General features: G+C 39.0%; 1 protein-coding gene across 3 annotated transcripts in view; it reads right to left on the bottom strand.

The window, feature by feature from the left end:
- Nucleotides 1-17,500, bottom strand: part of LOC115216767 (monocarboxylate transporter 9-like) — a 54,537-nt gene that overhangs the window by 782 nt on the left and 36,255 nt on the right. For all 3 annotated transcript variants that reach the window (XM_036506925.1, XM_029786336.2, XM_036506927.1), the window contains exons 3-5: nt 16,235-16,378; nt 13,312-14,079; nt 2,101-2,151 (exon numbers count right to left, since the gene is read on the bottom strand). In XM_036506925.1, coding sequence (XP_036362818.1) covers nt 2,101-2,151; nt 13,312-14,079; nt 16,235-16,378 — 963 coding nt within the window. The remainder of the gene's footprint in view (nt 1-2,100; nt 2,152-13,311; nt 14,080-16,234; nt 16,379-17,500) is intronic.

Genomic DNA, 17,500 nt, shown 5'->3' with positions numbered 1-17,500 from the left:
CAAAGAAACAAGAAGCCAATCCGTTCAATATATACATCGATTCTAGTCGCTTCAGGGTATTGAAGAGGCTAATTTGCATGCTCTAAGGTTTTTTCTAACACACACACACGCACACACACACACGCACACACACATGCACACACCACACACACACACACGCACACACACACACACACACACACACACACACACACACACACACACAGAAATATACATACACGCACACATCTACTTCCAACTTTCTAAAGTCGATCATTACATTTATTATATATGCACAAAAGTTTTGCTTCAAAAAATTACAGGCCAGCTTCATAAATTAATCAAATATTTATAACCTAAAATAATTCATTAATCTTTCTTTTCTCATCGTTTTTTAAAAAGTGCTGTACAGAGATAGACTGAAATAAAGTAACCTTGAAAGGAGTTAACAGTATGGAGGAGGGCCGTACAAAACACTTTATGAAATGTAGTTCAGTTCCTTTACCTTTCTGAGTTCAAATCCCCGGTCACCTTTTATCTCTCGAGGGTCAATAAATAGAATATTCGTTAAGTACCAGTGCTAATCTGACACCCCCGAACGAATTTTTCTAATTCCTATTTGTTCTTTATGGACTGATGGGGGCGTTAACACTAACGGTCATAGTATGTGACCGGGGAACGACTACGTAGGGTTTTGTTAACTTTGAAACAATGATAGAACAACCACACATAGCTCTGCTAATTAATGGACTTTGTGGTCCACCCTTCATTTACACAAGGTGGATCGATACGAAGAAGGAAAATCATGAATACTGGTCGATAAAACAAACGCCATATATTTATATAAAATGTTCTCATGTTGCATCTACAAAAGGTTTTAAAGTCTACGTTAATTGACTTTTATTGCGGTTGTGAGTTACGCTGCATTTGTCTGTTTTACTGGTTAGTCAAAATAAAGAGCACCTCAATCGTTTTGAGACAGTGGTGACACACCCAGGACGTGATGGCATAAGTACTAATAGTCAAGTGGCGCACCCTAAACACCAAGAATAAAAAGTTAGAAAACCTCTGCTCTTTGGTCTACGCCTTCATGTAGTATATTAAAAATCAACCTGGGTATACGCAGTTCCTCATTCTTCAACCAATCGGTTGTGGTTTGAAGTCATTCTCAGAAGAAATAAGTGTATTTGTAAGTCTTTAATCCAGATCAAACTCATTTTGCAGCCATAAGCGAATAAAAAGTTTATCAACATTTTACAGACGTTGAACTCTCCCCAGTACGACATGTATATATATGTATATATATATATATATATATTGTTTATCTTTTACTTGTTTTAAGTCATTAGACTGCGGCCATGCTGGGGCAACGCCTAAAAGAATCTTAGTCGAACGAATCGACCTCAGTGCTTATTTATTTCAGCCTGGTATTTATTCGATCAGCTCTTTGGCCGAACCGCTCAGTTACGGGGACGCAAACACACCAACACTCGTTATCAAGCGGTCTGCCAAATCCACTCACAAGGTGCCACACTGTCGGACTGAACCTAGAACTATGTAATTGAGAAGCAAACTTCTTACCACACAACTACGCCTACTCCTATATGGCACATAAATTTAAGAAATGTTTTTGGGGCCTTAGGCCTAATAAGACCGGGTACCTGATTTCCAATGCGTGTAAGTACCCGAAATCACAAAATACCTTTGAACAGGACGCAGGTTTTATGGCCAGCAATTTTGTAGGGATCTCAAGTGGAGGTGTTTGAAATCTGAAAGTGAAAGTATGATGAATCAAGCTCAATCCTTGCTTGATACTTTATTTTATGATCCCAATCTTAACCTGAGGAAAGGTTAAGTCGATATCGTCGAAACTTAGTGGCTAAAACGCTGCTAGGAATTTTTTCTGAGGGGCTACGACTTTACTAATCCACCGTTTTCGAAGATGTTTGCGTAAGATGGTGCGAATTTCTTCTGGAATAAAATAGCATTGATAAGTAAATATTATCAATTAATTCGCATGGAAAGCGGGGAAATTAATAAATTCTCAGAAATGCAGTAAGGGATACGTTTTTGAGAGATGATTTATCAAGACAGTTTATTTAAGTAAGATAATATGCATACCTGCTGCCACGAAACTAATCTCCGCATTCCCTGTCGACGTCATCAGCAAACCTGGAATGAAATAATAGTAAACAGCGGAGCTTTTGTACTTTGGTGAATAATGTGTTTATGAAGTAACGAAAACCATAATAAACACATCCCTTAATAATTCTTTCAAAATTTGGCACACAGCTAGCAATTTGGAGGGGAGGGTCGAGTGCTTTATTGGGACTTATTTTTCTCGACCCCTAAAGGAGGAAAGGTAAAGATGACCTCGGCGGAATTTGATCTCAGAATGTAAAGATGGAAGAAATGTCGCTCAACATTTTGTCCGGCATGCCAACGATTTTGCCAGATCATCGCCTTCATATCTTAATAATGATTTGTTATAAAGAACAAGATTAAAGATTTGTGGATGGAAATGGAAAGAAGAGTCAGTCATATTGAACCCTTTACTTCAGAGGTCTTTGTCGACCTTTGATGGAAGAAAACCGAAACTCGCTTCAGTAAAATTTGAATTCAGAACATAAGAAAACTAAACAAAACATCGCTCTGTTCTGCTCATGTTTTAATGATTTCCGACAATCCATTAAATTTGCTATAACTGTTTCTAACATAACCATAAGTTCATCAGTTTTGAAGCGAGGGATTTTGTCGATAGCATTGACCCCAGTAATTAACTGACGCCGTCCTTTATGGAGCATGGAAGGATAAAAGATAAAATTGACTTGAAAGACTGCGAACAGGTAGAATCGTTAGTTCGCCGTGCAAAATGTTTAGAGTCACTTCGACTGCCTTTATATGATCTGAGTTCAAATTCCGCTGATGTGGACTTTGCCTTTCATACTTTCGGGGTTAAAATAAGCACTGGGGTCGGTGTAGTTGACTTACCACGTTTCCTGAAACTGCTGACCATGTGCCGAAAGTTGAAACCTGTTTAGACAGAAGAGTGGCAATTTTGAAAGGAGGGGGTTTTGTCGATACCACCTGCCCCAGAAATTAACTGGGACTTTATTTTATCGACTCCTCAAAGGATGAAAGGAAAAGTCGACCTCGGCGGGATTTGAAGTTAAGTGGACCTTAATGCTTTCTGATTTAGGCATTATGGTCAGCAATTTTAAGAAGAGATTTGTGGATGCGATCGATCCTGGTTCTAACCAGACTGATAATTACAACACAAACACTAATAAATCTTACAAATTCAATAAAAATGATTTGTGATGTGTAAGGTTAATGGAAGAAGAATCTTTGGCAGATATGATCGTGGTGCATATAATAATAAAATGCCCTGATGCAGTACCAGGCAGTGGCTCTCATGGCTACTGATCTTAACTGAGTGGAAGTGTTACGTTGTTCTGTGTTGGTATAAAAGATGGGCTACAAAAGATGGGCAAATATTCTGCTCAATACCACAGATTTGCTTGTCAGTTGTTTGACCTTAACCAGTTGAGCATGTCCATCAGTAGCTGACGATATGTGCATCTCTGATCCTGTGTAAGGGGGGTGGGGGAGCATCATAGTCATGTGTTGAGAGGGATTATTTGGGGTTTGGATAAGTTACCGCTAAAAACATGGGTATTTTGTTCATCATCCTTAAACAAACCTCATTCAGGCAGCGACCTGGCAGAATCGTTAGCAAATCGGACAAAATGCTTCGTCCGCTTTTGCATGATGAGTTCAAATTCCTCCGAGGTGGACTTGACCTTTCATTCTTTTGGAGTCGATAAAATAAGTACCAGTTATACAGTGGAGGTTGAAGTAATCGACTCACCCACTCCCCGAAATTATGGACCTTGTGCCAAAATTTGAAACCACCACGATGATGATGATGACGACGACGATGATGGTGATCATCATCACCAGTAGTAATAGAAGCAGCAGAAAATAAGAGTAAAACAACTTCCGCCCCCCATCAACCACCCCCAATAATATGACATTAACCGAAGTCTCTGCGGGTTCATACGCCCAGCTAGAAATAGCAACCAAAACATCCTTTGAAGTATAATTTGCCGTTTTAAAAAGAAGGGCTATTAGAGAATACAGGACCCTGGTTTCCTTGTTCAAAGTGAAAAAAAAATAGGCGAAAGGGTCACGGCAAAAAAAACTATAGACCTTCTTGATCAGCGTTGACCAGGAGAAAGACTAAACTACCACCACCACCACCACCACCACCACCGCCACCACTACTACCACCTCAACAACCATTACAACTGACACCTCCACCACCACCATGACTAGGAAAGGCAACATTGTTCTAACTTAGAACACAAACACCAATAAATCTTACAAATTCAAAGACGAGGAAGGAAGGAAGGGAGGAAGGAAAGAAGGAAGGAAGGAAAATATGCCGAGAAACAAAACTGGAGGGGAAGAAAAGGAAAACAAAAGAAAAAGAGGAAAGGATGAGAGGGAGAGAAAGAGTGAGAGAGAGTGAGAGAGAGAAAGAGAGATGTGGTAAGATAGATTGTGAGAGATACAGGAGAAATGGAGAGTGAGAAAGAGATAGGTAGATAGATAGGGAGAGAGAAAGCGAGAGAGAGAGTGAGTGAGAGAGAGAGAGAGAGAGAGAGAGTGCGCCAAAATCTATTCTTGATAGAGAAAGTAGGTAAAAAAAACAAAAGAAAAAGCAAAGTAATTCTATAGAAATGTCTTTCTTGTAGAATTTTGGCAAGAAATTTGATTGGAGAGGTTGTTTGAAACATATTGTTTTATTCTGGCATTGCCACGTTTGCCAATTAATAAACAAAGTTTGTGTTAATTATTCTATTCTTCATCGTTTGCGCTCACGCTCTTCCTCCCCCTCTCTCTCTTCCTCCTTCACTTCATCCACTGTGACCTTATCGTTGTTGTAGCAACAGAGATCAGTGAACACGATATAAAGGTCTGAAGACATTCTTAATAACAAAAGACGCTGGGATTGCTCAGTGGTAAAAGACGTTCGTTGTATAACAATGTGGTAATTTCCTGTTCGATTCTACTGTGCGCATCCTGGCTCATGTTTCATCTATTTTGGATTTGGGTTGACCAATACGTGATTAATATGCAATACATAAGCAACTTTACGCTGCCTTTTCTGTAGAACCGGTATCAGCTTAATACAGTTCTATATTTAAGAAGCAGCACATATGCTAGGACACAACAACCTCCTAAGCAGACCGAGTGCAGATATGAACAGCATATGGGAACCGGTATTAAGGAAGGATAGGAAAATATTAGATTTATAAGCCCTAAAATTTACTCCATAATTGCCCACGGGCAAATGGCATAGTGGTTAATAGCGCGGGCTACTAGCCCCAAGATTCCGAGTTCGATTCCATGCAGTGACCTGAGCAATAATAATAATAATAATAATAATAATGATAATAACATATGTTTCTTTGGTTAATATGAATTTAAGTCTTGCTGTCGATCATAAATTAATGCCTCGCCTAAATAATACTGAACAAAGACAAAACGATAAATGTTAAGCTAAAAGCTGGAACCAGCGACAACTGATGGGTATGGAGCGGATGTGTTCGACCTGTGACAAACTGTCGTCCCCTTCATGGGTGGAGGGTGAGACTTGTCTTCTGAGTTGCTTAAACGTTGATTATAGATTAACAAGTGTAGAACGATGGAGATGGATGCATTTATGTATAAATATAACTTCCGGCTGTTTGTACACATACATTGCAAAACTAAGGGGGTTGGGAGTTCCTGACAGTTTCATATAGATAAGGTCAGATCGAAAAATGTAGGGACTCGTTCTATAAAACTTAACACCTATCAGTTCGGCATTTAGTCTCCTTCGAAGTAACACCTTTCTCAAGCCACACTCTTTATCCAGCGCAGTTTTCATTCACTGAAGCATACCTGGAACTCCTTTTTAAGATAATGAGCAGCTGACTCGTCGCGTTCTCTTGGATATCTTAGACATATTGGAATCTTGTGCCTTTCAGGTGGGATTTGATTTTTGGAAACAGGTAAAAGCGAAGGTATAATCATACTTTAGGCAAAATTTGATGCTCAACATTCTCTGCCATGGTCAAGGATGGCAGCCCTGCTGTGTGGTGAGACGACCACACTCTACACACTTTACTTCCAAGAACTACATTAAATAATGGAAGTGAGAAGGTTATAACTTAGTGCGCATGCGCGACAGAGCTCAAGGTCAATCTGTACCAAGCAGCTTCACTCTGCGTACTTTAGCTCCGTTACCATAGTTACAGTTCAGGTACATTTGACTATACATCGTATAATTATACATATATATATATATATATATATATATATATATATATATATATATATATATATATATATACATTCAAAGGAATATGGTACTTAAGTTAGATGCACCAGAATTTTGTATGGTGTTATCCATATAAATCCATGGGGTGATTATAATCAAAATAAGCAACAAGAACAACTTCGGTACTTTGGTACGATCGTTTCACGCTACATCATTTTATTAAATGTTGTAAGTATTACAACAGTTTTAAAATGTTGAGTAATCATCAGCCATTAATAGAGGTTTTCCATTAATACATAATTTTCATATCTATTGATAACATTATAGAGAATGTATCTTTGTCTATATATCTACCTTCTCTATAATGTTATCAATAGATATGAAAATTATGTATTAAGGAAAACCTCTATTAATGGCTGATGATTGCTCAACATTTTGAAACTGTTGTAATACTTACAACATTTAATAAAATGATGTAGCGTGAAACGATCGTACCAAAGTACCGAAGTTGTTCTTGTTGCTTATTTTGATTATATATATATATATATATATATATATATATATATATTTATTATATAGAAGGAGCTTCTACAGGACTAGAACTGTTTCATTCAAGAGAAATCTTCAGGAAGCTTCCTGAAGATTTCTCTTGAATGAAACAGTTCTAGTCCTGTAGAAGCTCCTTCTATATAATAAATTAATTTTACTCTACTATGTATTGAGTACCTTATTTACTGTGGTTAACCCCGAATCAACCCGGGACCTACATATATATATATATATATATATATATATATACATACACAGAGAAAGAAAGAAAGAAAGAGAGAGAGAGGGGGAGAATGTAGCAAAAGAGTATTGACTAGTGGTTAGTTTGTTGCACACACGATCGTAAGATCCTGGTTTCAAATCCCAGGCTGGCGGTGCGTTGTGTTCTTGAGCAAAATACTTCATTTTGCTATTAGTCCACTTCCCTCAACTGTAAATGGTTAACCCTACGGCTGACTAGAGTTCCGTTCAGGAGGACTGTTGAATCCTCACCACCACAAACTAGCCCGTGGAGTTGTGTTTATACGTATATATTAAATATATATATATAATATATATATATATATATATAATATATATATATATATATATATATATATATATATATATAGATATATATATATATGTATGTATAAAATATATCAATATATATTTCTTTCATCCTCTGTAATAATAGTAACTTTGGTATATTCATATAGGCATAACAGTTACTTCTCATAAACTTATATACTTAAAAGTTACGCTAAGCTGTTACATTAACAGCAACGTATATAAATATGTGTCTACTTGCACACACGAGTATATCAAGAAATCCATTTCGACATACTGATGTACGTATCTACATATATACATATATATATACATATGTGTATATATATATATATATATATATATATATGTGTGTGTGTGTGTGTGTGTGTGTGTGTGTGTGTGTGAATCTAAATGGTATGAACGTGAGGAAAATAGAATATACCAGCGTCCCTATGTATGTTTGGGTTGTGTTTGTGCGTACTTTTCTTCAATATAAGTATATACATATACATATACATACATGCATACATAATATATATATATATATGAATATGTACATATATGTATATATATGTGTATATATATATATATATATATTATATATATATATGTAAATGCACATATATGTATATGTATATATATGTGTATATACATATATACATCATATATATATATATATATATATATATATATATGTATGTATGTTTGTATGTATGTGTGTGTGTAGATATGCCTGTTTCCCTTTATCTCTTAACATAAAATACATAGGTTTATATAATTAAGTTTGTGTACATGTGTGTGCGCATGTACACAGACACACAGACACAGACACACACACACACACACCCGTTCCTCTGCGCATACAAATATTTATAAAATCAGTGAATTGAACCTTATATATGATTAATCTTTCGCAAAACCAATTTCATCGATAGGAAACATTTATAACTGAGTGTATAGTGAAGCCATGTTGTACACCTTTGTACATTTAGCGATGATATGTCGGCAGATATAGCGAAAAAGTTCAATGGAATCGACTCGCCATTTAGATGTCAAGATATTAATCAAACAATCTCTTCCATTTACCAAGTTTAGCTGTAGATTTAAAACACGTATTTGACCCAATGGACGTCACTCGAAGTCAAAGCAGCCAAGAAGTTGATGGGAAAAGTTAGAAGCGATCGTCTGCTTGATGAATACCGCAGTGTATGATTATAAATCGTGTTAGTTATGTCTTGTTTTTGTTTCCTATTTAATATCACAGTCGTCATTTCGATATGTAATCACGTTCTGATGGAACAGATTCAGATGTAAACTAGTTTAGAGCAAAAGAATAGATTTTTCACAATCTAACTTCTACGAGTTAACTTTTAAATTACGAAATATCGTCGCTGGTTAACTGGTTATATTTTAATCACGTCCATCTCGTGACCTTTATTGAAAATAATGTGAGACATCCCAAACGATAAACTTTGATACTATATTAGTAATAAAAGAGAGATACATTCTCTTCCATTTGCTAACACTTTAATTTCTTCTTTTTACCATTTCATCCTCATATCTCTTTTTACATCTGACACAGAGGTCTTTCGGCTGTCAGCTACGTTAACAAGAATTATATATAAACATGGCTGTTTGGTTAACAAGATATTTTATCGACTACGAAGCTTCCGGCTCAGTTCCACTGCGTGCGAGGCTAACCGATGACTTGTGAGTGAATTTAGTGAATGGAAACTGTATGGAAGCCCGTCATCTCGTTCTTACTGTTTTTTTTTCTTGTTACTTGTTTTAGCCATTAGACTGTGGTCGTGCTGGGCTACCGGCTTGAAGAAGTTTTAGTCGGATAAACCGACGCCAGTACTTATTATATTTTTAAGCATGAGACTTATTCTATCGATCTCTTTTGCCGAACCGTTAAGTTACGGGGATGTAAGCACAGCAACACTGGTTATAATGTAGTGATGGGTGACAGACACACACGAAAACACACATACACACACACACTATCTCTCTCTCACATGGATACACATACACAAATATATAGAGCGGGCTTCCCTTTACTAAATCCACTCAGAAAGACTTGGTCGGTCCAAGACTATTGTAGAAGACACTTGCCCAAGGTGCCACGCAGTGGGACTGAACCCGAAACCATGTGGTTGAGAAGTACGTCTCTTACCACACAGCCACTTTTGCGCCTCTTTATATAGGTTTATGTGCATGTGTATTTGTGTTTGTGTTTGTAGGTATATATATATATATGTATGTATGCATATAATATATATGTATATATATATATATTTTGGAAGAAGCTTCTAACACTGATGTCATATACCTTGATTGCAGCAAGGCATTTGACCGAGTGGACGACAAAACCCAGCTGAAGAAACTGTCCAACATTGGAGTTCGTGGAAAGCTGGTGCAGTGGATAAAGTGTTTCCTGACGAACAGAACGCAACACGTTGTGCTCGAGGGAATACGATCCAGCTCAGCCAAAGTTAGTAAGTGGTGTCCTACAAGGTGCTGTGTTGGGCCCACTCCTCTTCATTATCTACATCAATGACATGGTGGACGTCATCAAACATTCTACATTGAAAATCTTTGCAGATGATTCCAAACTCCAGAAAGCCATAAGCGGTATGGGAGACAGAACATGCCTTCAGTCGGATCTGTTTACTGTTGTCCAATGGGCGGGAAAAAAACAATATGCTTCTAAATGAAGATAAGTTTAATTTGATCCACTTTGGGAAGGAGGTTACTCTGAAAGTAATATGTGCCCTTACCTCGGGTGACTCCCTAGTGTCTTCCAACAACACCACAGACCTTGGAGTAACTGTTGATAACAATTTAAGCTGGAGTTCCCATGTAAACACGAAGGTTGACGTGACCCGCAAGATGTGCTCCTGGATTCTAAGGACTTTCCGGTCTAGAGATGCCCATACTATCATCCTTCTCTACTCTACTTTTGTTTGACCGACCTCGCCTTGAATACTGCTGCCCACTGTGGTGGTCTCTCCACACGAAGTAACTCATTATGAAAGTAGAAGTACTCCAGAGGTCCATAACAAGAAAGGTAGACGGCATGAGATGCATTGATTATTGGGGTCGACTAAGAAAACTCAATCTCTACTCTTTCCAACGCCACCATCATTTGTGTGATGTGGAAATTATTCCATCAATATTGCACAAATGATATTGGCATCAATTTTAAAATCCATTCAAAACTTGGCCCCCATGCTATACCCCCGCTACAAAATCGAACTCAGGCCACATAGCAACATTACGTCACAATTACTTTACCTCAACTGGTCCAGCTCCCTTTAATACCAAAATACGTCAAAACGGAAACGGTTCTCATAAAATACAAATGTTCACTGGACAAATTTCTTCAAAAAATCCTAGACCAACCTCCTACACCCGGATATGTCTCCAACAATAATAGCTCTTTGTTAGAGTGGGCTATGGTGCCTCATGTATGACTAAAACCCTTCCCCAGGTGGTGCTATTAAGTTAGACATGGCCTGGGCTTTTACTGGCCGAAACCTATCAAAGTTATCAAAATTATATATGTATACATGTATGTACATAGATCTATGTCTGTCTGTCTGTCTTCTGTCTGTCTGTCAGTCTGTCTGTCTGTCTGTTTGTCTGTCTGTCTGTCTGTCTGTCTGTCTGTCTGTCTCTCTCTCTCTCTCTCTCTCTATATATATATATATATATATATTATATATAAATAGTAATATATATATATATAGATAGTAATATATATATATATATATATATATATTCATATATATATATACATGCGTATACATCCGTGTGTGCGTGTGTGTGTGTATGCGCGAGCTTGCGCGCGTATTTATAATGGATACACCCAAAGATACCCATCACGTTTCGGCAGTCTAATGAGTTAACTTTTTTTTTTATACTTGCATTTTCTTCCGTACTGAAATGTTTACTTCATGAAGAACCCAATGGAAGGCGCTTGGTTAAAGAAATGAATGTATATTCCACTCTCAAACTTATTACTCCATCTATCTATCTGTCTATCTATCTATCTATCTATCTATTTATTTTTTGTCTGTCTGTCCCCCCCTTGCATGCGTCTGTCCGTCTGTCCGACACCCACCTGCCGGCCTGCCTGTCTGTCTGTCTATCTATCTGCTCATCCGACAGCCTCGCAGTCTGTCTGTCTGCTCGTCTGTCTGTCAGTCCGTCCGTCAGCCCATCCGATCCTCCGTCGTCCGTCTTTCTGTCCGTCTGTTTGTCCGTCCATCCGTCCGTCTGTCCGTCTGCCTGCCCGTCCATCCTCCCTTCCGTCTGTGTCTGCTCGTCCATCTGTCTGTTTGCCCGTCCCTCCGTCCGTCCGTCTGTCTGTCCATCCGTCCGTTTGCCTGCCCGTCCGTCCGTTCCTCCATCCGTCCGTCTGTCTGTCCCTCTATCTGTCCGTCCGTCCGTCCGTCTGCCTGCCCGTCTGCCTGCCCGTCCGTCCGTCCGTCCGTCCGTCTGTCTGTCCCTCTATCTGTCCGTCCGTCCGTCTGTCTGTCTGTGCTGCAGCGTGCAGTCGATTACCCTGACATTTCACGCAGCAATGATCGTAGAGATCCGATAATTCCACTTAAGTCAATGTATCTAAATTGTTTTGTCTTCGTCATAGAAAGACTCATTGATATTTCGGATAGATTTCTCACGAAAAGGCCAATGGATGTCTATTTTCCTTTAAATAACAATGGCCGAAACATATCTCCATCAACGTTGCTGAACTTTTCATTAAACATGTCGAGGATTTGAAGTAATATTGTCTGCTGTTTTGAAGTGTTTCTTTATCTGAATATCATTAAAGGCGGTGAATTGGTAAAATCATTATATCATCGTTATTTGTTCCGGCTGAGTGTGTATTGTTGACTGCGTTTAAACCCTGTTGAGGTCGATTTTGACTATCGTCCTCTTTGGGGTCAATAAATAAAGTCTCACACAGTGGAGGTGTTGTCTTCTCAATTGTTGTGGAATTCGTGGCGGCGCCATCGTGATAGAAGGTGTGTATTGTACATTTTAAATTAGGGTCAGCCCACGTGTTGCACTCACAATCGAAAAATCGTAGTTTCGATTCCGGAACCAGGCGGCACGTTGCATTCTTGAGCGAGTCGTTTCGTTTCACATTGCCGTATTCCACTCATCTGTACATGGGTAACAACCCTGTGTCGGACTGGCCTCTTGTCCAAAAGGGGTGTTGTGATCTAGGCCACTTATATGCCATGGAATCCGGGTAGCCGGTCCTACGAGTCGTAGGACTCGAGACAGTGTTGTTCACAGGTTGTTGTGGTTGTTGTTGTAGATGTTTATGATGTTGATGATGATGACGATGATCCCATCTCTCCCTAGGTCCGGACGTTGCCGAATTTTCAGAGAAAAGCTGTGAATAGGTGTATGAGCGAAAGAGAAAGAGAGAGAGAGGATAGAGAGTGAGAGAGGGGAGAGATAGACAGACAGACAGAAAGCAAGGAGAGAGAGAGAGAGATTGAGAACAGGGCCCTATGGAGGAGATGCCTGAAGATTCTACCACCACCATCCAGCCAGGAATTGTGGGCGGAGAAGATGGATGGATAGTTAAGCAGGAATTATAATACGCCTGTTTTGGCAACGAGTATCACTTAAGCGTATAAGTTATCGTACCTAATTGAATCTCGTCTCACCCATTCGTTACGACGCGCCAATCTACAATCGTCACAAAGTTAATTAAACTTGTACATTTAATGTAATGATAGAAATAAAGCTTAAGAGAAATAATAAGCGGGGAAATTATGAGCGGAGGGCAAAGTTAAAGATATTGTTACTAAGATAGTTTGCCTCAAAAACTTATAAGACCGGGTGGCCGGCCTTGTGAATCGTAGAGCTCAAAGGAAAGTAAGAAAGGAAAAAAATACCTCCAATAGGTGGTCCGATCAGTGAGCCAATTCCTGTGAAGAACATGAGTAACCCGTATCCAGCTGGTAACTGTTCCACTCCTACCAAACGTACAACAATCGGTCCTTGGACGGATATATTAGCACCCGTATATAAACCCCAACAAACTGAAAACACAGCTTGCCCCAAATATGTTTGTGCGAATGTTTTGAAAAATAGTGTACCAAATCCCAAAACCCCTGATGTACCAAAATATATCACAATGCTGTCAACATTAGAATCATTGGCAGTAATGCCACCCAACAGGCGTCCAAAAATGCTGCCGATTCCGGCAATGGACAATAAAAATGCAGCTTCGTATTTCGTATGCCCTGTAGAGTTTGAATAATATGGTAAACCTTGGGCGATGAATGTGTAGGCAAGATTCCACCAAAGGATGCTCATGATATAGAAATCAAAGGATAAATTCCGGAAAATGGAAGGTCTTTGTGGAATGTTTTCTGCTGCTAAGTATTGTTGTTTTTTGAAATGTCTTTTCGATCTAATTTCCAATTGATTTGGGGCAATAAGAAGTCCAAAGGCGGAGAAATGCAAGCATACGGCGGAAATTAGCATTAAACCTCCTTGAAATTGATAGTAGTTGAAGATGTGTTGAATTGCTGGCGGGAAGACTACCATGGCTATACCAGCACCCGAAGTAGCAATACCAGCTGCAAAATAGAGTCGTTTCTTGAAATAATAACCGAGTCCAACAACATTCAGAGTATAGCAGAATCCATGGCCAATTCCTAAAAGAAATAAGAAAAAAACATAATTATTTGACAACTTACAACAGTTCCCGGCATTGCGTGCGTTTATAAATAACTACATAAAATCTCATCAATACCCTTCAGGTTGTCTTCAGGTTGCCTTGGAAGGTTGATCCGCTTAGAATTATTCCATATAAACCACCCAGAATGCTTCTTCAAAATAAAAACAAAATGGCTGTGGTACGTCGTTGGTTACGATGACGGGTGTTCCAACAGACTAAATCAAAGGAACAGCCTTCCCGTAAAAATTTAAGTGCAGGTGGATGAGCGCTTCACAGACAAAACGCACCCGTAATGTAGTTCTGAAAAAAATTCAGCGTAGCACAGTTTGTGACAAGGCCGACCCCCTACACTACAGGTAGAACTAATTTAAAATAAAATAAATATATATATACCCCTACTCCACCTTCCCTATCCTTCCCACCCCTTCTCCCACCCCTCCCCTACACACCTCAACCCTATTCCACACCTCTCCCCCACATACCTCACCCATATCCCATACCCCTCCCCACATACTTCACCTCTAACCCCACCCTCTACCTACCCACAACCCCCACTCTACCCCAACCCCAAGCCGAACCCACACACCACCTGTGCTTTCCCTAGTCTCGCCTCCCCACCTCCCTACAACATCACATTACACTACACCATACATTACACATCACATCACAACACACCACCCACAGCACACCGCCCAGACACCCATCCCCACATCTTTATACCTACACATACATACACATATCACATCACAACACACTACCCACACACCCATCCCCACATCTCCACACCCACACATACATACACACACACACGTCCAGACCACCAACCTCCTTCACACGTACATACATACTCTCTTATACATACACGCACTTTTGTGTTGGGGGCACCTTCGTATTGGAAGTCACTTGACCCTGTTATCTCCCCTACTGTCCCTCTCGCGTCTGACCTCTGTCCGAAGTCAGGACGCCATGATAGATCGTTAGCTCCTACACGCATTTTTTTCTCTCCTTGTTTTTTTCTGTGTATCTTTCTGTCGAAGAGCGTAGGCTCGAAACGTAAAAGACTTTTTCTATTTCTATTGCTGAGCGCTATACTAATACATTTGTTTGTTTGTACTCCACCTGCCTTCGTCTTTTGTTTATTTTCGTAAACTTTCCCGTTATATATATATATATATATAGACAATTTTACTCAAATTGTTTTTCATTATTTTTTGGTGAACAACTTTCTTTTCTAAAATAAAAATAATTAAAAGATATAATTTTACTAACTGATAATATTTTCCATTAATTATTGCAGTTCTAAGGGTTATACAAAGATTGTGACAATCTTTGCTGGTAATGTATAGGTTTCACTCAATCAAACTGTAACTGCCGTCAAGTTGTTTGGTGACCCAAGAAGAATTTTAGGGGACTCTGTGTTACGTCCAACTAGTTTTTCTACGTAGCTATTGTTGTTGTTGTTGTGTCATCTGTTTCAACATTCACTTATACAACCAGAAAATGGACAACAAAAACGCACAAATGATCTAATAACAACACATAAATTATAAAATTCCCGTTGAAAACATGTTGGCTGCTAAAGTGACAGCATCTACCGTCTGATAAAACATATCAACAGCGTTCATCCTCTTTCAAATTATAATTATCGGATACTTTCCGTGCATTATTCTTTTTATTCCATAGTAAGCCATTCCTTAACTCATTTTTGCCAATAGTAATGAAAGGTAAAGTATTTTCCGTCCCTGTTGAGAAGATCCTGTGATTGGGGTGCCTCGCTTTATATGTCAAACTAGCAGTATCGCCCGCCGTTGCTCGGGTTTGTAAGGGAAATAACTATATAAGCATTTTTAGAGAGTTATAGCCAAAAAATAGCAAAAAAATGCATTAAAAATGGAAAAGAAAATGATGGTAAATTTTTTTTAAAAATCGTAGACTTATCGTAGACGCGCGCTAATACCCAGAAAGGGCTCGATATGAATCACGACTATAAGATACCCGGTTTTGGTTAAACTGCACCGCAAAATGTGGGAGTAGTTAGGAATCTAAATCGTAGGAGACAGACACACAACTTGACTTTTATATATAAAGATGAGCTAAATGCATAAAATATATAAAAACGGAGACCAACTTACCTGCCACTACCCCGAATGTGATATATAGAATGTAGATATTTTTTATGAAAGCACTACTTAGTGATCCAATAAATACCAATAACCCGCCAAAGAATATTGTTGGTCGACAATGGAAGCGACTGACGACAAGACTAACCACTGGGCCTAAAATAAAAAAAATATAGAATATGTGAAAACGGTACAAAGTAGGGATTATGATTTGTATTTAGGTTTGAATTATAATTAAATTGTTCCGATATAATAAATCTTCAGGAATTATTACTTCGAAGGCGGCGAGCCAACAGAATCATCAGAACGGTGGAAGAAAACCGCCTTGCAGCATTGCTCTGGCTCTTTACATTAAGTTCAAATTCCCTCGAGGTCGACTTTCTTTTCTGCTCTAGGCACAAAACCCGAATTTTTTTGTGGGGGCGGTGAAAGGCAAAGTCCACCTCTGCGGAATTTGAACTAAGAAGGTAAAGACAGACGAAATACCGCTAAGCATTCTGCCCGGCGCGCTAACGATTCTTTTCTACTCCAGGAACAAAGCCCGAAATTTTGGGGGAGTGGGGTCAGTCGATTAGATCGACCCCAGTACGCAACTGGTACTTAATTTATCGACCCTGAAAGGATGAAAGGCAAAGTCGACCTTGGCAGAATTTGAACTCAGAACGTAACGACAGACGAAATACCTATTTCTTTATTACCCACAAGGGGCTAAATACAGAGGGACAAACAAGGACAGACATAGGTATTAAGTCGATTACATCGACCCCAGTGCGTAACTGGTACTTAATTTATCGACCCCGAAAGGATGAAAGGCAAAGTCGACCTCGGCGGAATTTGAACTCAGAACGTAACTCAGACGAAATACCGCTAAGCATTTCGCCCGGCGCGCTAATGTTTCTGCCAGCTCGCCGCCGCCTTCCCTCGAGATGAACTTTGCCTTCCATTTCTCCTTCGGTGATGAAACAAAACATCAGTCAATACTGAGTTGAGGATATCAGCTAACTCGCTTTCTTCAAAATTGCTGGTCTTCTGCATAAATTAAAGACCGTCATTAGTTATAAGTTACTTTATTTAGAAAATCCTATTAGCCTCATGAAATTACCGGTATTAACATAAAACCAGTAAATATTTGAAACTAAATCGACCAAAGCAAAACAAAAAACACCCTCAAATATAAAAACTACGGACCTTGTACCTAAACTGGTTTCAAATTTTGGCACAAGGCCAGTAATTTCGGACAGGGTGTAAGTCGATTATATTCACCCCAGTTTTCAACTG

Source organism: Octopus sinensis, linkage group LG10 (genome assembly GCF_006345805.1).
Source record: "Octopus sinensis linkage group LG10, ASM634580v1, whole genome shotgun sequence".
In the NCBI taxonomy this organism is placed as follows: domain Eukaryota; kingdom Metazoa; phylum Mollusca; class Cephalopoda; order Octopoda; family Octopodidae; genus Octopus; species Octopus sinensis.
Note: the sequence above shows the minus strand (reverse complement) of the source record. Positions and strands in the feature narration are given on the sequence as shown.